Source organism: Oryctolagus cuniculus, chromosome 6 (assembly GCF_964237555.1).
Source record: "Oryctolagus cuniculus chromosome 6, mOryCun1.1, whole genome shotgun sequence".
In the NCBI taxonomy this organism is placed as follows: Eukaryota; Metazoa; Chordata; class Mammalia; order Lagomorpha; family Leporidae; genus Oryctolagus; species Oryctolagus cuniculus.
Window position 1 is genome coordinate 36,573,117 of NC_091437.1, and position 25,214 is coordinate 36,598,330.

At 46.8% G+C, this 25,214-nt stretch overlaps 1 protein-coding gene across 11 annotated transcripts in view; it reads left to right on the forward strand.

The window, feature by feature from the left end:
- The window catches only part of ABLIM3 (actin binding LIM protein family member 3), a 122,454-nt gene that overhangs the window by 54,962 nt on the left and 42,278 nt on the right, over window positions 1-25,214 (forward strand). For all 11 annotated transcript variants that reach the window (XM_070076286.1, XM_070076291.1, XM_070076293.1 and 8 more), the window contains 5 exons: window positions 2,333-2,516; window positions 4,384-4,496; window positions 12,559-12,685; window positions 16,771-16,864; window positions 22,909-22,996. In XM_070076286.1, coding sequence (XP_069932387.1) covers window positions 2,333-2,516; window positions 4,384-4,496; window positions 12,559-12,685; window positions 16,771-16,864; window positions 22,909-22,996 — 606 coding nt within the window. The remainder of the gene's footprint in view (window positions 1-2,332; window positions 2,517-4,383; window positions 4,497-12,558; window positions 12,686-16,770; window positions 16,865-22,908; window positions 22,997-25,214) is intronic.

The window sequence follows — 25,214 nt, forward strand, 5'->3', positions numbered from 1 at the left end:
TCACAAAGTCATTAAAAGTATAGTAGTATTTAATTCCTATCAATTTGCTTGGTAAATATTCAAACAAACTTTGACAAAACACTATATTTGCAGCAAAATTGATACACACAGACATTTGGAGATTTTTTTTTTAATTTTAGCTCCCACATATAAAAAAGAACGTGTGGTATTTGTCTTTCTTAGGGCTTTTTTCACTCAACATGAAGTCCTCCAGTTCTAAACATTTTACTGCAAATGATAAAATTTCATTTTTTTGTATAGCAAATATTCCCTTGTATTATGTGTGTATACACACACACACACGAGAAGACACACACACAATACAAAGGAACACACACACAAGGGAATACACACACACACAAGGGAACACACATACACACACATTTATATAAGAAGGCTGACTAGTATTAAGTTCTTAGGAAGCCAATATATAAAACCAGAGTGCAGACCCATTTATTAATGTGAGCAAGAGCTGTAACTCTCCATTACAGTGGTTCATGTTGGCCTGGCCAGCTGTTTCTCTCTCAAAGGTCATCAAAGTGGACAGTGAGCCTTTTAGTCTTGGTCAGTGAACACTCAGAACCTGGTGAGTTGGTCACAGGATCTGAATGGACTTGCAGTTGTCTCCCTTCTATTGCTGACTGGCCCTTCTCATGGCTGACCCCTCCTTGCTTTAGCTGGCCCATTGTGCTCAGCAAGTTATGGCAGTTCTGGTGGCCCTTGGAGCTATTCATTTCCATAAAAGCAACACTTCCCTTCCTGCTGTTCCCATTATGTGTTGACTTCACAACTCAAGTCCTTACAGGAAAACCTTATTTCCTGTTTCTAAAACCTTCAGGGGGGGGAAGAGCCCACATAATTCAGTTTCCCAAATTTATGTAAAGCCACCTGTTCATCTATTACTTGTCTTGTATTTATTTCATCATCTTACCCACAAGGCCCCAAGAGACATGATGAAATACTCCTCTAAAATCATGTTGTATCCTCATTCAAAAAACACTGATGCAGGTGATCATTTTTGCAGTGTGATAATCATTGTAATCTCCCTACTCTGTATGTCTGAGATGTTTCAAAATAATTTTTTAAAGTTTTTTTAATTTATTTATTTGAGAAGTAGAGTTACAGAGAGAGGGAAAGACAGAAAGGTCTTCCATCTGCTAGTTCACTACCCAAATAGCTGCAACTGCTGAAGCTGGGCAGATCCAAAGCCAGGAGCCAGGAGCCTCCTCCGGTCCCCTATGTGGGAGCAGGTACCCAAGCACTTGGTCCATCTTCCACTGCTTTTCCAGGCCATTACAGAGACCTGGGTCTGAAGAGAAGCAGGTGGGACACAAACTAGCACCCATATGTGATGCCAGCACTGCAGATGGAGGCTTAACCTACTACTCCATAGCGCCAGACCCTAAAAATAATTTTCAAAAAATTTTTAACACCAGAGGGAATAAACTGTTCAGTATCCCTGAAAACCTAAACTTCTTAGACTGTAATCACTTGCAATATCCTGCCTTTGTACATTGGCTCATTCTGTTCCTTCAAGATTCAACTCAAATGACACCTCCTCCAAGAAGCCTCCCATAATTCCAGCCCTCTGACAGGGCTTCCTTCTTCCTTCCCATTCACAGCACTTGCTGTCTGCACCTGCTCTGTGGCCCATCGCTCATAACAGATGGGTTTTTTCTGTATGGTCTTCCCTCTGCCTACATGGTTAGCTCTGCCATTCAGGAACAGTGTTTTCTCACTCATTCCTGGGAACAGAACCACCTTGTATAGATACAGTAAGCACAGATCACAAACTTCAAAGCATCCCTCCTACTGCCATCCCAGGTAGTATCCAGCTTTGTATTGAGAGCACATGGTCCCCACACTGCTCCTCACCTGGTACAAAGTCATGCACAGAGGAAGGACCCAGGACATTTTCCATGAAATGGATCTTTTTTCAGATTCATGATACTACCAGCTGTATGGCATGGCATGAGCCACATGGCCTTAAACTTTTGATTTTTGTCTTGAGAGGATTGTACAACACCAATGATTCTTAGGGTGTTTCAGCCAGCTGGGTGGCGTGTTAAATGCAGAAACCTAGGCACGGGGGGCTCAGAGAGTCTGATTCATGCACAAGCATTCACACCTTAAGAGGCTCATGTATGATACAGATGTAAGTGTTCTACAGCCCACACTTTAAGAAACACTGGCCCCAGAGGCCTACAAGGTCTGATGTGCCATTCTTCTTTCCATCACAACAAACCAGACACCAGCCTTTCCCCCAACAAGGACCTTGCTGCAGACCCTCCCAGGGCTCAACCTGCCTTTTGTTTGCTTCCTTGTTCCTCAGTATGTGGCTGTGGCCTGGCCCAGTCGGGCTTCTTCTTCAAGAACCAGGAGTACATCTGCACGCAGGACTACCAGCAACTTTATGGCACCCGCTGTGACAGCTGCCGGGACTTCATCACAGGGGAGGTCATCTCTGCCCTGGGCCGCACCTACCACCCCAAGTGCTTCGTGTGCAGCTTATGCAGGTGAGCAGGTGGCCAGCAGGGGCCAAGACCCTGTGCCTGGGAAGGGGAAGACACTGTCTTTGCTGGAATTCTGGGGCTTACAGGACTTGTGCTTCCAGAATCTCAGGGGCAGAAGGATCTGACAGGCCAGTGTTGACCAGCCTATTAGCAACTGAATCGTTTTTGTCCAGTATCTCATATAAAACACAACCTGTCCTGTGATGGAGTCAGGGTGAGGCTCTGAGCCACACTCAGCCTCCCATTTCCCAACAGAATATCTCCAAAGGCACCTCCCCTTTCTCTGGTGTCTAGGAATTGTTTTGGAATAGACAGGTTTGGCCCTGGCTCTTGAACTTCTTTCACAGGTGGAATAGGGATGCCTGTTTTTAGTCTCCTTCCAACATCCTGGCAATGTCTCATGCTGGCTGGGTAACCCTGTTTCTATGAGCCTGTTTCTCCATCAGTAAAATGGGATTCAAATCCATTCCAACCTCTTTGGGTTTTCCTGAAGACCAATGAGGTGATACATGTAGAGACCTTAACTCAGTGACTGGAGTAACTATCACAGTAATCATCTCGCCCTGCTCAGGACCTCTCCAGTGACAAAGAACTCATCCCTGCCCTCTTCCCCACACATAGCGCCTCAATCGCTTGTTAATTTAGCAAATGTACTTTAAGGACCTGCTGTTTGCCAAGTACCACATTAAGGAGATGAAAAAACGAAGAAAAACCTCAGTCCTGCCCACAAATACATTAAAATTTAATGGGCTGCTCAGATTACATCATAAGAAAAATCAAAATTCGCATATATGTACAACATACATTTTTTCATTGGAAATGGGATTTATAAATTAAGTACTTCTCCCCCTTCCCCCAGGAAATAACCACTAGCTAGTTACTAGTTAGAATAACTAATGGACAAGAGTTTCTGGTTGAGACTAATGACAGAGTGTGTGAGAAAATATAATCACCCCAAGGAATTCATTCATTTGCTCACCTCATAAAACCTGAGGCCAGGGTCCTGGCTTCCCAAGTCCACAAGAGGTTAGCACAGAGGGTCTGTATGCTACACGGTAAGGTTTGTATTAAGCCCCATCAGGATGAGCTGACACCACAAGGAGGCAGCTCCATGCCTTTTGACCTCAGGGCAGTGGCTGGGATGTGAGAACAACTTGGCTCCCCTGACTCCTGCCTTGTCCATTGCCCGTCTTGCTACAAGGGTAGTGGAGGCACTGGGGTTGTTTCAGAATCCATGTAATGGGCAGCCCAAACTGCAAGAACTAGAACAGCCAAACAATGGCATCCGCTGTGCTGGGGACCATGCGTTCGGTTTGTAATTTAGAAGGGAGAAGGCAGAGCCTGTACAAGCTTGAGCTCCTTGGGCTGTGGAAAAAGAACAAAAACAGCGAAGAGAAAGAATTCTTTATGGATATAAACTTCCTGTTGGGAATTAGGATTTTTGAGAAATGACTAAATAATAAAAAGGAATAACTTTTGGTAAGCTTGGTAATTGAATGTGCTCTTGACACATGGGAATAGGTCAAACTGAGATGGAAAAAGCCCTTGCAGGAAGAGGGGACAGCTCCACGCGGAGTTAGAACCCTCTCCTCTTACAGCTGAGACACGTAAGCTCAGATAAACATCATGATCTGCCCAGTGTCGAAATCGTGTAAACAGCCCAGCAAGGCCTCCAGTCCTGGCCTCCTGGCCCTTCACAGAGTGGGTTTGTCTTACTACCACTGTAAACAGCACTTGGTTTGGCCTGGTGCTCTGGGAAGGCAGCTGTATACGTTACCAACGTCCTCTGGGCACACATACTGTCGGGTCACGAATAGCAAAGGGACCCTTGAAGAAGAGGTGTTTACTTTGTCCCCCATCCCCCTTACAGGAAACCTTTCCCGATTGGAGACAAGGTGACCTTCAGCGGTAAAGAATGTGTGTGCCAGACGTGCTCCCAGTCCATGACCAGCAGTAAACCCATCAAGATCCGCGGACCAAGCCGTGAGTCCTCCCCACAAGGCATCACTTGTCCAAAGGCACTGCCCCCTCCCTGGCTCCATCTCCCTTGGCCCTGTTAGACTTGAAGAGAAGCAAGAGAGGTTCCCACCCTGGGGCCTCCTGAAGCGTGACCCAGTTGGCATATGGCCCAGAAGCCCAAGTTTAACAAGCACAGCACAGGAAAGACAGCTGCCCCACTTCAGTCAGTGATGGCCAGGTCACATCTCAGCCACATGGCTGATCTCTTCTGGGACAAGCTCAGTTCCCGGTCTTGTGTCCCAAGGGCATCCCTACAGGGCTGATCACGTGTTTTATCAACTGTGGTTCTCAATTTTTCCAAACCCTACTAAGAAAGAAATTGCAGACGTCTTACAAAAGGACCAGTGTGGGCATCCTGGGCACAAAACAAAGGGCTATGCTAGTTTCTGTGTGGACCAGCTGCCTTAGCTTCACTGTGGCACATTTCTGGGCTCACCCTGAACCTCTAGGCTGGAACCCGGGAACTGACATTCTTTCTAAGCTTCTGGGGTGATTCCTCTGTTGTTCCTAAGATTGAGAGCCACAAGGAGGGAGCATACACAGATTTAGTGATGGAGGACCAAGGAACAGTCACCCTTGTGGAATAGCCACTCCACTCCAGGTGCTTGCAATAAGATGTCTAATCTCTGTTCCCAGATGTTCCTGTCAGCTGCTGACCACGTACGCCCCCTGGCCCCTGGGTCTCTGTAAGTCAGGCTTAGCTCCAGTGCTCTTTCATGTTATATGACACTCTCACTGGCCTTGTGGAGAGAATCAATGAAAATCCATTAGACTTCTAGGCTGCAGAGCTATGCGGGTGCAGAGCTGTCGGCCATGCACCAGCGCAGTCAGCAGGCTGGGACTGCCTCTGACCCAGGAGTATGCACAGAGAACACTGGCATCAGCAGGCCTGGGCTCCCAGGGGCTCCATTAGAGTCTGCCCAGTGGTGGAGAGTCAGGAGGAAGACAGGAAAGGCTCTTTCCTTTGCTTGCCCTTCCTTTCAGTCAATACGAATTTGTCCCTGAAAGGCACAGTGCCCTTCCCTTGCACCCCTGTGATGTTCAAGAGCAGTTTACTGCTCTGCCAGTTCTCAGCTCCAGGTGGCTGAGTGTGCACACTGCTGTCCTTCATAACTCCTTGAAGGCATCATTCAGAATGACAGCAAGGCTGGGATGCTGAGAGGCAGGACCATGGCTTGCTGAGGGGCCTGGAAACCAGAGGACAGTGTGTGGGGCAATGCAGAGAGAGGCCAGCTTGAGTACAGAGGCCACAAGCCTTCTTCACAATTTCAAGCAGTCCTGGAGACTTCCTAAGATTCCGTTTACCCAGCCAGAAGGACAGATGGAATTTCACATCATCCTAATGGGAGTATTGTAGAAAGCAGACTTACTGGTATTTAGGAATCAAGGTAGCAAATGTTGTAGTTTGTAAAATGCTGTTTAAATATAGATTGAGGGATGTCATTGGTGGAGAGGTTTAATACAGAAAGCACACCAAAGGCACACTGAGCATAAGACTCACAAATCTGTTGTTATTTCTCTCAGGTTGCATTTATGTTATGTGTACAATAAGGTCTCTAACAGATGGGAGATTTCCTCAGCTGACTGTGGGAGTCTCGGATGTGAGCATGCTCCCAAACAGAGGCTCCTAGTACCTAAATTCAAGTCCCAGTTACACTCCCAATTCCAATTTCTTGCTAATTCAGTCCCTGGGAGGCAGAGTTCAAGCAGTTGCAGCCTTGCCACCCATATAGGAGACCTGCATTGAGTTCCTGGCTTTGGCTTGGCCCTGTCCTAGCCATTGTGAGCATTTGGAGAGTGATCAGTGAATGGGAGTCAGTCTCTCTCTCCCTCTCTCCCTGTCTCTTTCTCTCCCTCTCTCCCTCCATCCCCTTCCTCCCTCCCTCCCTCTCTTTCCTTCTCTTTCTTCCCCTACCCCTTTCTCTCTACCTCTCAATATTTTTTCAAAGAGAGAAGAGCCCCTAAACATCTCCAGTATAGTTTTGCAGATGAGGAGGTAGAGAAGGGTGTGGGCAAGCAGGAAAGGTGAGGCAAGAGGAAGACATGAGCACACGGGCAGATCCAGGGGCAGTGTCTGGGATGGTAGTGGGTCTGGTTACTCACAGAGCAAAGACATCAGTCTGTGGATCTGCAGTGCATGTTTTTAGATGGATTTTCTCCAAGAGTTGTCACTGTTCCTGCTGAAAATGCAAGGTCATCTCCTGACTAGAGGCTGTATAGGAAGGTCTTCTGCTTTACCAAAGAGTAGAGGGAGCCCAGGGAGGTCCAAGAAATTGGTGAGAAGCACACAACATGGAAAAGGAAAGGGACACGGCTCTGGTCTTTGTTACCTCTACAAGAGTGTGAAGTTTCATCCCTTGAGGGGGAATAAAAATATTTTGGAAAAACAGGAGCAGTGTGTACTCCAAAAAGACAAAGTATACTCCAGGACTGTCTGAGAAAATAGTGTTACCACAGGAACAAGAAATGTTTCCTTACACATCTCACTGAGAAGAGTCATCAGCAGTAGCCACATCACCATCACCATCATCACAGTCACCAGCACCAACAGCACCATGAAAATCACCATTGTCACCACCACCACCACCATCATCACTACCACCCTTACCACCACCTTCACTGCCATCACCATCACCATCACCGCCACCATTATCATCACTCTCACAAGTATCACCTAACTACCATCACCATTGCTAACACTGACTGACTGCTACTATTGCCAGGTGCTGCACAGATCTCACCAAAAAGAATCAGCAGCAATAGCAACTTTACCATCATTACCACATGACCATGACCACCATCACCGTCATTATCACTGCCAACATCAGTTGACTACCACTGGGCTCTGTACTAAGTAGTCCATACAAAATATCTCATTTTATCACTATAACAACTCTATGAGAGAAATAAGAGTATTTCATAGATGAGAAAACTGATTCAAAGAGCATAAATGACTAGCCCAAAGTAATACAGATAATAAGTAATAGAACTAGGATGTGAAACCAGGTAGTCTGGCTATGGAGCTTATTCCCTTAACACCCGATGCCAGAGACATGACTTGCTAATTGGGCAGAATCTTGTCTTCCATAGTAGATAGCTTGCCATGACTCATAAAATACACTCATTTTTTGCTGATCTAAGCGGAATATAAATAGTAAAGAAGAACTAAAAATGGCTGTCTGGGGTCTTTAGAGGCCTCCATAGTAAACTGAGAGGTTTGGGTGGGACAGGTGGTGTCATACTTTGTGCCAGCTGAAGACTGTAATTTGCACTAGAGAAGAGCACACAAGTGGACAGCTGCTCTTTAGAGACCAACTCAGACAGGGTGTGGTTTCTTTGACCCTGCTCATTGCACGAGACCCATGGGCCCCCTGGTGGGGTGCCTCAGACCCCTTGGTGGTCAAGAATGAACAAAGGGAGAAAAGGGAGAGAAGAGTTCTGATAAATATGAAGCCAAAATCATGGAAAACTGGCAGTATGACACAGAAAGGCACCCCATAAATCTCAGGAGTATAAGCAAGGCTTCCTATAGCAGGAATATTGCTCTGGCCTCAAAATTTCATTTCTTATTTATTTGAAATGCAGACTTACAGACACAGAGACAGAAGATATCTTCACTCTCCAAATAGCCACAACAGCCAGGGCAGCACCAGGGCGGCACCAGGGCGGCACCAGGCCAGAGCCAGGAGTCAGGAGCTTCATCCCTGTCTCCCATGTGGGTAGCAAGGGTCCAAGCCCTTAGGCCATCTTCTGTTGCTTTCCTAGGCACATTATCAGGGAACTGGATAAGAAGTGGAGCATCCAGGATCCAGAAAGGCACCCATATGGGATGCCAGCATTGCAGTGGATGCTTAACCTTATGCTAAAATGCCATCCCTTTGCTCTAGCTTCAGATCAGAGATTTGATAATGCATGTAATATGAGTTAAGAACCCAAGAATGTTTAATAATAATGACAACAAATTAAAAATAGATCTCAGAAAAATAAAAGTGGGCATAAGAGAGGGAGGAGGAAGAGGGGGCAGCATGAGAAGAATCACCATGTTCCTAAAGCTGTAATTATGAAGCATATGAAGTTTGTAACTGTAAAGCTGTACAATTCTACATACATTCCTGCAGACTTACTTCTAAGGGTATAGTTTAAAAACTTGCCATGGGGCCCCAAATCCCCTTAAGCTTATTGGTAAAAATACCATCTTAAGTGTTAAAGTGATCATATGGATAGGTTTAAGGGTTTGATAATAATACTAGATATAATTTAAAAGGGGTGAATGCTCCCACATGGGAAGCAGTCCACACAGAAGCCTCATGGAATGACAATATCTTTAAATAGCACTCTGACCTCAGAATCAGCCCTAAAGGCATTCTGGTCTGGCCGAAAAGCCACGAGAGCATTTCAGGCATAGAAAGCCAAGACACTGTGACAAACAAATGTCCTACATGAAGGACCTTGGTGGTTGAGACTCCAGTGGAAAGAAGTGGTCATCAAAGAAGGAGGTGCTTTTTTCTGAAGGGAGGAGAGAAATTCCACTTTGCTTATGGCCTTGTCTAAATACTGATGGAGTTTGTGGATTCAAAAGGCTTCCATAGCCTAGGCATCTCATGTCAAGAGCCTTGAGTGATCACTGACATCATACATGAGAGTATTAATTGCTAAATTAACAAGAGTCACTGTGTACCAACTTCCCATGCAGGACCTCTGTCCTCAAAGAGTTGTACTAATTATGTCTAAGTGTTTGCAAAACATGTATCATTCTTGAGTGCTTCTTTAAAGTTAATTAAGTTTCTGAAAAAAAAAAGAAATGAAATTAATTTCAAGATGCAATAACTTTTAACAGCCCCTGTCTCAACTATTAAGGAACTGTTTTGTTTCTGTTTTTGTTTTTCTCGTGCAAATTATTGGACTCTTTACTTGGTATAGAGTTGGTCTTCTGTACACAGAGTTAATCAAAAATGGAAGTTAGTGGAGAATGGGGTTGGGAATGGGAGAGGGAAGAAGATGAGTGGATGGGAAGGCAGGTATGGTGGAAAGAATCACTAGATTCCTAAAGTTGTACTTATGAAATGCATGAAGTTTGTATTCCTTAAATAAAATGTTTCTTTTTATTTATTTACTTAGAAAGCTTTTATTTAATAAATACAAATTTCATAGGTACAGCTTTAGGAATATCGTAGTTCTTCCCCCTATACCTGCTCTCCCACCCACACTCCTGTTCCACCTCCTACTCCCTCTCCCCTCCCATTCTTCATTAAGATTCATTTTTAATTATCTTTATATACAGAAGGCCAACTCTATACTAAGTAAAAATTTCAACCATTTGCACCCCCACAGACACAAAGTATAAAGTACTGTTTGAGGAAGAGTTTTACCATTAATTCTCACAGTAAACTCATTAAGGACAGATGTCCTACATGGGGAATAACTTCACAGTGACTCCTGTTGTTGTTTTAACAATTGACACTCTTATTTATGATGTCAGTGATCACCCAAGGCTCTTGACATGAGCTGCCAAGGCTATGGAAGCCTTTTGAGTCCACAAACTCCGTCAGTATTTAGACAGGGCCATAAGCAAAGTGGAAGTTCTCTCCACCCTTCAGAGAAAGGTACTTCCTTTGATGGTCACTCTTTCCCCTGGGATCTCACTCACAAAGATCCCTCATGTAGGTCATTTTTTGCCACAGGCTTTCCATGCCTGAAATCCTCTCATGGGCTTTTTAGCCAGATCTGAATGCCTTAAGGGCTATAAATAAAAAGTTTCTTAATAAAAGGAAAAATAAATAAATAAAAAAATTTTAAAAATTTTAAATAACAATAATGACAACAAGCACTTATTGGGTAACTATCTGCCAAGCATTTGCAAGGCTTTACAGACCTAACTTCAATTCATCTTTACACTAGTCCATGAGGAAAACATTCAGGTAGGAAGCCAGAGCTTACTGATCATGTGACTATTAAGTAGTGGAGCAGGGATTCCCCCTCCCAGACCAACTTTTCAACACTCACTCTTACCTCTCAGCCTGGCCTCTAATCACTACACTGTAGCAGCTCCTAAATTTTAACTTAAGGTGCCAAATTCATCTCAGATGTGTCACTGAAACTTAGAGAAAGAAGACTCATTACTACAATGTGGCTTTAAAACATGTAGCTGTCAAATAAATTGTATTGAGGACACAATTGTATTGTGTTGTTGGCCAATAACATGTCTGACTCCAAGAAATCTACAAGTGACTTTGGTCAGTGGATGACCACATAAAGTGAAGTGTAAGGAAGGAAGAAGAAGAAATCATAGGTGTCTTTAAATACTGGAAGGAAGTATCATGTGGGAAAGGAGGTAGGTTATTCTTGGTTGTGTAAGACAGGGAGAGTCACAAGGAGTCAGGTCTCAGCTCCATATAAAGAAGACACTTGTGACAGTCCTACCTGTCTGAAAGCAGAGTGGGCTGCCCCTGCCTCGAGGAAGCTAAGCAGAGATGGGGTGCCACCTGTTAAGATGCTATAGATCCCTGCACTGGGTGGGCTATTTGACCAAATGCTCTGCGAACTCTGAGTTCCTGTGGAATTATTAAGCCTTGTCAGGGAGGCCCTCAGAAACACAAGTTCAGTCTTTGCAGTCTACAAAGCTTCATGAGATGCCTGAAGTTCTCAGTTTCCTCTCCACGGAGCATGGACCACCTTTCTAAACAACTATGTTCTGAAAAATACTAACTGGAGAGGCTGTACAGGGAGACTTACAGAATGATCCCCAGAGAAAGGAAGGCAGACAAATCTCAAAACATTTCCTTCTCCCAGCACCCTTCTACAGGCCTGGAGCTTGAAGCATTTTATAGTTGGAGACCTTCCTACCCCTAGCTTCTACTTAGGGATATTAGAAGAACAGTCAGCAGCCAGGAAGCAGGCACTGTGCAGGCTTATGCTCACAAACACTTCATCAGGGCCAGGCCCTCCTCCCAGCCTGCTGGACACGCAACCCTTCTTCCATAGACAGACACATCATCTTCATTCCAGGGCTAGCTCCCAACTGAGGGCTTCCAGGCAGGCGCCCCAAACTTCACATGCATTTCCTTTCTCCTCAATGCCTCCCAAGTGCGCATTTGTCTTGTGGTGCCAACAGGGAAGTCTGTCCTCTGGTCAATGTGGCCCCATGACCTTTTCCTCCTCCAAAGTCAGCCTGAATTCCCAGAATCTTCCAAGTATTGTGAATGCAGGTTTCACTTCCTGCCCAGCCACCCCCCAAGGACATTCACTGAGCAATAAGCTAAACCCAAGGCCTATCCCAGCTTCTGTGGGTTCCAAAACACCATCTAGGGTGACAATGACAAGGCACAAGGCACCTTTCTGGTTTAGGACACTCTCATCAGATGCTTTCATCCATACTACTTGGGGAGGCAAGTGTTTGATTTAGAAGCACACTGGGGGACAAGTGGGGTGGCAAAGCTGCTGTCCTTTCTCTACACACTATAAGGCCCACTCGTTCTTACTCATTCAGCAAATGTGCATTGAATTCCTACTATGTGTCCAGCATCCTGCTGAGTAAGGGAATCAATTTAACTGCAAAATACAGACACGGCCCTTGCCATTGAGTGCACAGTGTAAGAGTAAGGAGAAAGGTGTGGCCCATCCCCAGGAGTGTCATACAGAGATTTTGGCAGGTCTGAGTGGGGCCTGTGATGCCAAAAATATGCAGGCTCCCAGAGCTGCAGATGCTGGAGCTGCAGGTGCTGAAATCCAGAGAGTCAGATGAGCTATGTTAGCATCCTGAGAATGGGCCAGAAACATGACAGGGTCTGCACTGGATGAACAGTGGCCAGATGATAAGCAAGGTCTGTCTTTCTCCTCCACACCAAGATCCTTTGCCAAGAGGCCAGGACTCTGGTGACCTTTGCTCTCACCTGTGGAGCGCCGGGCAGGGTGGGAGCAGCAGCAGGCAAGCTGGTGTTCCTGGGGGGCACTGGTGGGGCCTGAGATGATGGCAAGAGGTCAGAGGAGTCCAGGACATTGTACTGATCAGTGTCCCCTGTCTTTGCAGACTGTGCCGGCTGCAAGGAGGAGATCAAACATGGCCAGTCACTGCTGGCGCTGGACAAGCAGTGGCATGTCAGCTGCTTCAAGTGTCAGACCTGCAGTGTCATCCTCACCGGGGAGTACATCAGCAAGTGGGTCTCTCTCCCCTCTCTGTCCTCACTCACTGGGCCTCTGCGTCCAATGAACCTGTCCCACCTGGGCCTGCCCGAGCCTCCAGCAGCATCTCCTGTTATTCCCACTGGGGCCACACAACAACTGCACCATCCTCTCTGAACACTCAGAGCCTCCCTGGCTGTTGCTTCTGCCTGAGACATTCCTCGCCCTTCCTCACCTGCTTGTCCCCCCTCCCCCTCGTTGTGGTCTTGATTTCCATGCCTTCTGCTCAGAAGTGGCCTCATACCATTTCCTGCCACCTCTAGTCCTTCCATATCAGCCTTCCCATTGCTACAGCTGTTTATCATCATGATACCAGCTATCACCTATGGAGCTTTCATTACCTGCAGGGACCTGACTGCCTGCTTGGCACAGGTTTTCACCTTAGCACCTACATCCCCAAACACTACCCCAGGAGACACTCAGGCTCACACAGTATTGAGTCTTGGAGCAGTAAGTACTCTGCTCCAGTGTTGGTGCTCTCTGTCTGTCTCTGCCAGGATGGGAGCTTCATTTTAGTCATTGTTGGGTCTGCTGCCCTTGGCACAGTACCTGATGTGGGCCACTCATGGTGGTTGAAGGAATTTAAATAAGATGAGAAGAGGTGATGAACACATAAAGAGAGGGGCTGAGCCCCAGGGACCTGCACAAAGGAAGCATTAAATAAGGCCCCCTTGTTGCTGGGCCCTGGTGACCAAATGTAGTCCCACACCTACAAACAATCCTGAGCACAGCCTCGCATAGCTGAGACATTGTGTGACCCCAGACCCTTCCTAGGCCCTGCCCCCTGAGTGCACCTGCTCAGCTGTCCAGACACTTACAGCCTAGAAAGGGAATTACGCTGTGTCCATGAGGACCCTGGCACCAAGGGAGGTGGCATGTGATGCTCAGGAAAAGCTTAATTCTCTAAAAGCTTTTTGATCATACGTAATAGAAAACTCAACTCCAACTCACTTCAAAGCAAGGATGAGATTTTAGTAACTCATAGAAATGCAAAGTCCAGAAGAGCAGTGGCTGTAGGCATGACTGAATTCAGGAGCTTAAGCATACAGTACATTAGTATTACAGGAGTCTCTCTTTCCCTGTTTCTCTCCTCACCCTTTTCTCTCTTCTTTCTTCTCACATTCATTCATTCTCTCTCTCTCTCTCCCCCCCCCCACCATCCCTAGCTATTCTTTCTCTGTGTGTGGATTTTCTCTCAATCATGTCTTCCCCAAGTATGATCACCAGCAACTCCAGGGTGTCATTCCATGAGCTTTGCAAGCCTAGCAGAGAAAAAGGCCTTTTTCCCAAGAACTCTAACAAAAGCCCCAGAACTGCCTCTGACATGTCTATCTTGGGAAACACTCATTCCTGACCACTCACTAGTCAAGAGGATCTGAACCTTAGAACCAGAGAGTCACCCTCTGTGATTCCCAGGAGGCTCAGGTGGAAGGTGTGGCTTCCATTGAGACTGCCACCACCAGGGGAAATGGAAGCTGGGCAAAGAGCATGAATGGAGGGTTGTGAATAGTCAGAGGAAGGGACAGTCCTTTCAACTAGCAAGAAGTGGAATCTGCAGTCTGTGAGAGCTACATGAAGGTGATAGTACTTGAGCTGGACCTCGATAAAGATGAGATTTAAAAATGCAAAGGATTGGATGTGAGGGTGATCTGGCTGCGACATCTGTCACCCCATTGATCGTCAGGGTTGATTGGGCTGATCTAGCTGGCTTAGTAGGTGTCCCTTCCTCCTTCACTGCTCTGTGTTCATCCCCCTTAAGCTGCATGCTCAGTCAAAGAAGACGATTTTCCCCACTAGAGGAGGACTGGTCTTTGGTCAAGGGTATAGGAGTAGTTCGCTCCCCTGCTAGAACCTCCAAACAAGCTCTCAAAGTCTATAAAAATGCAAAGGAGAGTTTGTGGGCATAACGCCTTGTCTGGGCAAGGGCCGGGAGTGGGCAAGTGCTGAACCCTTCCACCTGTTTGGGGGCTTCGGTGTGCACAGGTGAATCTGGGTCCCAAGCTGCTGAGGTAGGTCACTGAGAGCTCTGGATGCCAGGGTAGGAGTTTGCACTGCCCTGCAGATCTGCCAAGTAATGTGTACCCTTAGGATGTTGCCGGCTGAGAGTCCTTGAGTCTGGGAGCCCAGAATTTGCAGGGGCACTCAGGGCTCACTCAGAGCTCCTCTAAAGAAGACCCAGCCCAGTTTGCCCACCGAACCTGATGCCTCTGTAATCTGGTCCTGGCCCCCCCACCCGACTGCAGCTGAGTGGCAGGGGCTGGGGGCACTGGCTCCAGTGTCAGGAGCCCAGAATAGAAGCCTGGCCAGTGTGACCATGGCAGGGGGCCCAGCTGCTCTGAACGTCCATTTCCTCATTTATGAAAATGGAGATAAGAGGACTCTGTTCTGCATGGGGCGCAGAAAGGCTCGGGTATCTGTACTTCTTATCTATTAAGTGCCAGGGAGCATTCACATTACCATCTGCCTCTTCCTAACACTCCTGTGTGGTTCAAATTCCCCAAGACCTCAAAATTCATGGGTCCCAGGAGGTTGTGTACACATTTATATTCAAATTTAGCTGTCACCTTGCACACACACACACACACACAAACATATACACACTTGACAACCTTTTCCCCCTGCAGAGTTCCCCTCCCACACCCACAGAGCGAGAACCTGGTTTGAGTGGGAGGAGTTGGAAGGGAAGAGGAGGCTTGTCTCATGGGCACCCCAGAAAGTCCTTGCCTGTGGGCCCATTCTCACCCTCTAGCATTTCCCAAGGCTTCAGTGCTCGCTGCTTCTCCTTCAGGGAAATGCTGACTGTCCTGCTACTCAGGCTGGGCTCTCAGCCACCCTAGCCTGGCCATGGCTTAAAGATGGGAAAACGTCACGTCTGTCCTCTGCGGCTCTCTGAACCTGAGCTAAGTCTTCTTATGCTTAAAAGTAGGGGCAATGTACCCCTCTCCTCTAAGGACTCAGGCCTTATAGCAAGGCCATCCCAGCAGCTGAGCTGTGCTTCCCAGTGTCCCCAGCCAACTCCATGTCAGCCCTAGAGAGCTAAGCACCAAACACCCACCCTGAACACCCCTCTCAGCCTTCACACCCATTAGTACTCACCAAGGGCCAGGCCCTGTGCCGAGTCCTGGGATACACCGGACCCATCTCTTTTTGTCCTCATGACAACCTGCATGAGAAACTGGACTGCCTGGGTTTGATTTCCAGCTCCAGGTCAGACCATGGGGCCTGGGACAAATTACTTTATTACCGTCTGCTTGGATTTTCTTGTCCACGTACTAGGGATGCTGACAGTTCTGACCTCATAAGGCTGCTATGAGGAGTAAACAGAATAACCATCAAAGGGCCTGGCACCTGCTGAGCAGTGTTTGCGTCTGAATAGTAGGGGGCAGTACAATAACAATGAACAACAGTCATTGCTGTCCAACAAATCATAAGCACTGAGTAGAAAGGAGTACTGGGGAGGCAGAACAGAGAGGCTTCCTGTTTTCGACTGAACTGAGCACATGGTCAGATGGCTCTTCTCCTACAGGTGAAATGTGTGATTAAAAGAAGGATACCTTAAGATACGAAAAAAACTGACCACATCGATTCATCTCCTAGAAAGGAAACTGGGAAGGGTTGAAGGGAGGGTGGAGACTTCCCTTTTTGCTTTAGGAACATTGAGCTGCAAGCAAATATTACCTACTCTAGATAGAATTGCACTTAGATAAATGTTTTAAATACCTTTCAAAAAGAGCACTTTGGAGTAAAGGGAACATAGTAGACTTGGAAAACTTGTGGGAAAGGAAGTGGGTAAGTGGCAAGGGGATACCCATAGCTGGCCAGCCAGCAGCAGGGGTGCCCATGTATCCAGGAGCCTGTCGTGATGCAGGTCCTGGACCCATGGCCCAGGGATTCCCTGATTCTGTAGATCTGAGGGGTGTCTGGAAAGACTGCACTTTAAATGAGCTACCCATGTGCTTCCAGTCTTAACCCAGTAGGCTGCAGGTGCTGGGCCAGCCATGGGACCCCCTTCCCCACTGGGAGCCCTCACCTCCTCCCTCGTGTGACATTCCTCTTGCAGGGATGGCGTTCCGTACTGTGAGTCTGACTACCACTCCCAGTTTGGCATTAAATGTGAGACCTGTGACCGATACATCAGCGGCAGGGTCTTGGAGGTAAGTGAACATCAGTAACTGTGAAGCTCTCTCAGCAGGGATGGTCCGTGGCTCCACAAAGTCATTGCTGAGGAAGGAGTCATGTCACATTGCCTCAGCCTCTCTCCCAGCTTTGCTTGCTACCTGACCTTGAGCACATAACCTTGCCAAGATCTATAGGCATCCCCAAAATGAGAAGCTGGATGAAATTATCTCCCAGCTTTATGAAGAAAATCAGCTGCTGCTTTGAGTTTAAACCCAGATTTCTACAGAGTAACAATTACAATTTTCTCTCCAGTCCTGCCTGAGGATGAAAACCTTTTTTTATTTGTTAAGTATTTGGTAATGTGCTGATTTAAGAACCAGCTTGTCTAGCAGCCTGCTCCCTAAGTCCTTTTTGGCTGGTCGTCACCATGGCAACAGTTCTCCCCAGCCTCCCAAGCACAGCTCGCTCTTCCAGGACAACCTGCAGCACCCTTGCTGAGCCTCTGCCCAAGCAACTCGTCCACTGGCCTTGGCCTTCCTGCCTTCCCGCCTTCCCACACCCTGTGTGCCTGAAAGCCATCTTCCTATCTTTTGGACTACTCAGAAACAGGAAAGACTTTGGTCCTTAAGAAAAACCATAGCTTAAGAGAACAACTGGGTTCTGACTCTACTGCTAACTCATGCCTCTCCAGGCCTCAGTGTCTCCATCTGACAGTGGCTGGGGAAGGACAGGCCAGGTCTGCTATTAATGCAGCCAAATATGGCCAGTTGGTCATGGTAACATAGAGTCCTGTGTTGAGAAGGATCCTGCAGCCACATGTGGGCTCAGCATGAGACAGTGTAGCACAGAAGCACAGTCCTGAGGATGAAGAGGTAGAGGAAGAATGAGCTTGACCCTTTGAGGAACAGAGAAGAAGGCCTTTGTGGCTGATTTCTGTGAAGCAAGGCTTGGGGCCAATGGAGTGTAGCATATAGGGCACACCACATTCAGCTCTGTAGACTAGGTTTAGGAGTTTGGGTTCTATACTAAGTGCAATGGAAAGCCACTGGAGAGTTTAAACCAGAGCACCACGACAAGGATATGTGTGTGTGTGTGTGTGTGTGACTTCTTTGTTTGAGAGGCAGAGTAACAGAGAGGGGGAAAGACAGAGAGAAAGGTCTTCTATCTGCTGGTTCTCTCCCCAAATGGCTGTAACAGCTGCCCTGGGCCAATCCAAAGGCAGGAGCCAGGAGCTTCTTCCAGGTCTCCTACACAGGTGCAGGGGCCCAAACATTTGGGCATCTTCTATTGCTTTCTGAGGCTATAGCAGAGAGATGAATTGGGTCACAAACCACTACCTATATGGGGTGTGGCGCTGCAGGCAGACGCTTAGCCCACTATGACAGCATCGGTCCTGATAAGATTATATTTTTAAAAGACTGCACTGTCTACCACATGGACTCAGAATCAGATGAGAAAATGTACAGAGTTGGTGAATAATTTAGCATCTCCTGGGAGCAGGAAAGAGTGCAAAGCAGAGGTTGCAGCAGGAACACAGGAATGGCTGTTGGGCCCAGGTTTCCTGGGATACAATAGGGAGTTTGTATGTGATTCTCTGGGCAATGTGGAGCAAAAGAGAGACTGAGCTGCAGTGATCTATTAGAGCTGCACCCCAGCAAGGACACAGTGATGATGCACACAGGCTAAACGTGAAGGGAAGATTCTGGAAGGGGAGACCAGTGAAGAGGCCCGTGGCACAATTTGTAGATGTGGGTATTTAGGGAGAAAAAGCCAAAATTTGTGTCCAAATATCAAGCCTGAGTGAGAGGAAGTCTGGTGTTGCCATCTGTAGAAATGGCACAGCAGGAAAGAAGCTGATCTGGGCAAAAACATGGCAAATTTCATTTGGGATAGGCTGTGATCGAAATCCCAGGAAGGTTTCAAAAACGCAGTCAGAAAAGTAGATCTGAGCTCAGATACAAAACTCAGGCCTGGAGGGGCCAATCTAAAAAAAAAAAATCAGCATTTGGATAATTGCGCCATGAGAGTCATCAGGATATCTAAGACAAGACAGGGAGGAGAGAGAGGGAGAGAGGAAGAGAGAAGGACCAAAGCAGCCTTGGGGAGGTGCAGAAAGAGGTGGAGGAGTTGGAAGATGTGAGGGGTTATCAGGGATGGGATGGAACATGGGGTAGGTAGTAAAGGAGCAGAACTTCAGGAAGCATGTGAGGTCAGAGTGTCGGTCCAACTCCGCAGAGCAGGAAGGGCTATCTGGGCTGAGCATAAGCTGTTAGCTGTGGGACCAGGCACCCGGCTTGCCCTGGCAGGTCAGCAGGGTGGAAGATCACAAAAGCAGGCTTTTCTTTCAAAAAGAAACTTTGGTTACATGCAGGACTGTAGATGGGAATGTGTTCCAGCATTTCCAAGCTGCTTTGGAATTCTGTGGGGGTGGCTGTCTTACCCCCACCCCCACCCCAGTATGACTGTTTAGCATGTGGTAGCCTCTCTCAGCCCTCATCCTCCTCCAACCCCTCCCTCCAGCAGCTGTGACTGGTTTCTATTGATTCCATTTGTACAAGGATCCATTAACATCTTGGACTGATTTTTTTTTCCTTGAGCTAGAAGAGACTTTTAGCAATCAACTAGTTCAAGCTCTTCATTTTATAGAAAAGTGAGACCCAAGACATGAGGTACTTTTCCAAGGTTAGACAATATTTCTAGTAGAAAGCAAACCAACATCTAGGACTACAGACTCCTCTCTCCCATACTGATACTCATACCTCTCAGACACTCAAGGGTCTCTGAGGCAGCATGATGTCAGGAAAAACTATAGTTGCAGTGAAACAGACTTGGATTCAAGGTTTACCACTTCTAGCTGTGAAGTCCTAAGTCAGTTACCTTCTCTGGGTCTTTTATCTAATAACAGAGAAAAGTATCATCATTTAATTCTTAATGAATCTGCCAGGGCTTTTTTGGTTGCAAATATAGGAATTATACTCAAATGTCTTAGACCAGAAATGAAGTCTGTTCAGCCCATAATAAAGGTACCAAGAGTAATTCTTGCTTCAGGCTCAGCTGGATCCACTGCTTAAACAAAGTCATTTGGAGTCTCTGGCCATCTTGCTTCCATCTCCCCCAAGTCAGCTTCATTCTCAGAAAGACTCTCCTCTACAGTGGAGAGGCGGACACCAGTCACTCCAGTCTCACAGCATCCTTTCAGCCTGTATCCCCAGCAGAAAGTGAGCTGATCCAAGTTGATCATCTTGGGACTCACTGATCCTGGACAATCTCAGGCCCATCCCTGAACCAATAGCTGACTCAGAGTAGGAATGTGTTTTTTGTTGGGATCAGCATTGATTAACTGTATGGAATGATATGGGGATGTCCCACCAAGGAAAGCTTGATGCTATTTCAGGAAGAAAGGGGAAAGGATGTTTCCCAGGGAGGAACAGTGGCCCACTACAGGATCCAGCATGATGCCTGGTAAACAGCAAGCACTTAATTAAATTGTTTCTCCTTCTCTTCTCATCTCACCTCTTCCCTCCCCAGGCCATCTACAATCCAATCTTTAGTGACAGAGCTCAATATGCTGAGTGTCACTCACACTCTCTCCTTAACTGTCTCCCTACCAAGGAAAACCCAAACCTGGTTTCCTTGCTGCTGCATTTCCCAGCCCTGTTTGTCATCCAGTCCTCTCCAGTAAGCCCCATTTTTCTAGTACCAATTCTTTGCCCTGTTTTTTCACTGTTTTGTTGTCTTCAGTTTGTCAGCAGATAAGCAGGTTCATCTTTTCTTGCTGACTTGGATTTTCCTTATGCAAGGTGCAGGCTGTCCTAACAGCCTCCCTTCCCTCTTGCTGTTGTCTAAATCATCCGTGGCCAAGTGTGCTTAGCTGAGCCCAAAGCGTCTTTCAGCTGGGATAGGGTGGTGGGCTGTGACATTTAGGAAGATGCTAAGATTCATTTCTGCCAAGGCGCTGCTGCCTTGGAAAACAGGTCTATAATTGAAAAGTTAAAGAGACACAGAGTGGGAAGAGGCTACTAATTAAACCTATTATCTCTGTCATGGTACGAGAGAATCAGTCCTACAACACCCTAGCTTGAGAAAATAGCAGGCTCCTTCCAAAGTTTGAATATAGGTAGTCTTGATGACAAGAACATTTTCTCATTGGTGGGAACCATGTAAACAAACAAGAATGAAAAAAATAGAGATTTTTTGCCTTTTATAAAAATCAGTCCTTTCTACATTCTTGCTAAGTTTTTAGAATAAATTGACTACTCCACAACAAGCAAAATTCCATTCCGATACATGAACCCCAACAAAACAAGGTTTGGAAATAGCTCTTCTTATTATGCTGTTGTAATTTTGAATTGAAAAGGACCCATTAGCATTAGTCCAAATGAAGGCTTTGACAGGGGACTTTACAACACCTCAGTGTCTACCAGTTTCCCCCAGATATTACCTAAATACACAAATCACATCAAATCAATTAAAATTAACCCTGCCTTGACATGCAAAATATGCCTTCACAACAAACCATACCTTCCAATCAATCGCTACACAAAGCTCCCCCCATATAGAAATTCTGGAGCCGCCACTGAAAGGCCCTTCCACATCGAGACCTCTTGGCTGCCATTTTGGTGCCAGAATTGCCAGTGTAGAAGTGACTAATGGGCTGGCAATGGCTCTCCCAGATCCAGCCCCAACACTGCCTGTGAGAACTTAGGCACAAACTGCTCTGAGGTGGTTTCTTCCACCACAGAAAACTCACAGCTGCAAATCATTTCCATTGTAGTGAGGAAGAGAGGTGGAAATAGGGAAGGGGGCTCACCAGAGGCACAGTCAGGTGAGCTGCAGATAGGGACAGAGGCTCCCAGGTACAACAATCAGGGTTCAGGAGCTCTCCAATAGGTCTGGCTTTACAAGTCCTGTTATTTATACACTGAGCCTAAACATCTGCCCTTCACATACTACTCTCACAGTTTTATCCATGTCTGTGAGCCTTTGATACTTATTCTGACTGAATAATTTGTCTTTAAGTTTTAAGAAAACTTATACAACATAACAGGAAAAGCAGCATCATGTGTCATATTGCAAGTAACTCAAAAATGAATACAAAGAATCTTCAAAAAGATCATGGAAAATGTGTCTCATTAAAGAAAAATTCATGGATTCAATTTATTTTGCGCCAAAATAAGCATGTCTTTTTTAAAGATTTATTTATTTTTATTTGAAAGGCAGAGTTACAGAGAGAAAATGACAGAGAGATCTTCTATCCACTGGTGCACTGCCCAAATGGCCAAAACAACCAGAGCTTGGTTACCCTGGAGCCCAGAAGCCAGGAGCCCAGAACTCCATCCAGGCCTCCCATATGGGTGGCAGGGACCCAAGTACTTGGGTCATCTTTCTCTGCTTTCCCAGATACATAAGCAGGGAGCTGGATTGGAAGTGGACCAGCCAGGACTTGAATCAGCACCCATATGGGATGCAGGAAATGCAGACTTAACCTGCTGTTCCACAACACCAGCCACTAAACTTGTCTTTGAATTCCATTTTTCATGAACTTTCTGAAGTCCTTTCATATAGTTCTAAATTCTATTTTTTTGAGAAGGCTCCAAAGCTTGCTCCTGTTCTCATTCTTTAAAAGGTAGGAAGTACTTGATAGTTGTTAAAGACATACTGGCATCAAACTTGTAGTCTCCCCTGATAAAAATCAGAAGAACTGATAGAGCCTTGAAAGACAGATAGTTTTTTCACTGTTACAATGTTATTAAATCCCAAGCTCATATGCCATGTAAAATTATTTTGGGTACTGCTAGTCCATTTCCCTAGATGTGGAGAAGTGGAATAGTGGTCTCTGAAGGGCCCTTCCCACTGCCAGAATAGAAGTGCAACTGTCCATGGAAGTCCGCTGACCTATAATCAGGGACCCGCAATCTAAATCACCAAGCTTCCTGGGTTCTGAACCCCCAAGGAGATTCCTAACCAACTTTATGGCCATGAAGACACCAGCATCACTCATGCCCCCTGGAAATGTCTAAACCCAATCCTTCCCTCTGTCCTGGCTCTGACAAACTGCTTCATCTCTTGATTGCCATAGGCAGGGGGGAAGCACTACCACCCAACATGTGCCAGATGCGTACGCTGCCACCAGATGTTCACCGAAGGGGAGGAGATGTACCTCACAGGTAAGCAAATCTGACCCTATGTAAAAGGCATTCTAATCTGCACATGACTGGAAAGGAGATACAATCTCCTTCTGTTTCAGTGTTATCTTTGCTTTTGGCTTGTCCTCAAAATTGCAATTAATTCTCCCCCTCTCTGGTCAGATGGGAAAAGTTGCTGGTGTGGCTAATATGAAGTGACATGTAATCTGCCTTCCATCTTTCTGCGCCTTCACCCGCTGCTCGGCTGGCCTGCTTCCCTGGCAGTGCTCTGAGAAGACTCCCCTGGCTCTGCCAGGGGTGGGAGGTTGAGCTGTGTGGAGCCAAGGGGCCAGAGAACTAGAGAGACACTCGCAGAGTATCCACAGTACTACCTTTCTCTCCATCCTTTATCCCTGCATCTCAGAGCATCACACAAGGCTCCTGCTTAGGTCTTCCAGGGACTCTAAAGATGCACAAAGAGGAATTGGGATGCCAATAGTCCCCAGCCACAAACCAGGGCTGCTTTCCTCTGCTACTTCCCAGGGTCCAGCCTTCTTGTCCCGGGATTCTTACAACAGTCATCCAGTTGGCCTCCAAGTCATCTGTCCTCTGCCCAGTGCATCATCCCAAGGCATCGCAGTGCTCTTGGCACTTCTCCCACTTAGGGGTCTTCCAGGCCCCTCCCTGCCCACCAGCTTAGGAACATTCAGTATAGTATTTAAGATCTCACCAAGGCTCCAAACTTCCTAGCCTTAGGCATACCCAACACTTTGCTGACAAAGCTAACATACCATCACTTATTCATCCACTCAACTGCTATTTCCTGAGCCCTACCTCATGCAGGGCATGCAGTTGGCCAGAGTGAGGTCCAATCACAGTCCTACAGTCCAGCAAGAGATCCAGGTGTTAGTCAATAATCACACAAATAAATGTCAACACTGGTGAATTTCATGACAGGGAGAAGCAAGGGGGTTTTCTGAGCACATAATGAGGTGGGAACAGAGTCAGGGGAGACTCCTACCAAAGAGCTGAGAGCTAAGATGGAAAAGTCACTGGGCACTGGCTGGTGTCTTAGTCCATTCGTCTGCCATAGCAAATGACACAGACCATAGACTGGGTGGCTTATAAACCACAGACATTTACTTCTCACAGTTCTGCAGGCTGGCAGTCCAAGGCCAAGGTGCCAGAAGGTTGCTATCTGGTAAGGACCTGCTGTTTTGCAGATGACACCTTCTTGCTATGCTCTATCATGGTGAGAAGGTCCAGGTTTCCCAAATCTCGGGGGCCTCCTTTATATGGAATCTAATCCCATTGATTCTGCCCTCCTGACCCCATCATCTCCCAAAAGCCCCACCCCAAATACCATCACCTGGAGAGGTGGGGGATAGAATTTCAACAGTTGGGTTTGGGGGAAACAAATACATAGACCATAGAGCCTGGACAAAGATATCAAGGATGGGAGGTGCCAGCCTAATGGCAAAAGGTGGGTGAGGAGATGGCAGGTGTGTCAGACCCGGATGAGCCATATGGCTCATGTTAGACAGAGGTAAGAGACAAGCTGGGTACAAGCAGGACTGTCTGGGCTGAGCCTCATCACAAGACGGTGTCCAGTCCCTGAAATAAACTCACAGTTCTTTCCATTGTCTTCCTGTGCCCTCCTACCATTCTATGCACAGTTCAGTCTCTGCATGCTCTATAAACACCACTGACCCCTCCAGCCTACCCACAGCCAACATACTCCCTCATCGCTGAATCCCCACAGTCCTTTCTTTTATACCTGGTCCCCTCAGGCTTGTGTAAGAACTGTTGACCTTCTACTTGAGATCAAATGCTTCTGACATTGACACCTCAATCCTGACCCTGGCACCAGGATTACCTGCTTCACAGATGACCACTGTTGGCTGAATCACTATGATTAGCCATCTCCAGATTTTTTTTTATTTTATTTATTTATTTGAGGCAGAGTTACAGACAGAGAGAGGGAGTGACAAAGAAAAAGGTCTTCTATCTTTTGGTTTGCCCCCAACATGGCCAGAGCTGGGCCAATCCAAAGCCAAGAGCCAGGAGCTTCCTCTGGACCTCCCACATGGGTTCAGGGGCCCAAGCACCTGAGCCATCTTCATTGCTTTCCCAGGCCATAAGCAGAGAGCTGGACAGGAAGAAGAGCAGCTGGGACAGGAACTGGTGCCTATATGGGATGCCAGCACCACAGGCAAGGACTTAGTATACTACACCACAGCGCCACCTGCCCACTTCCCAG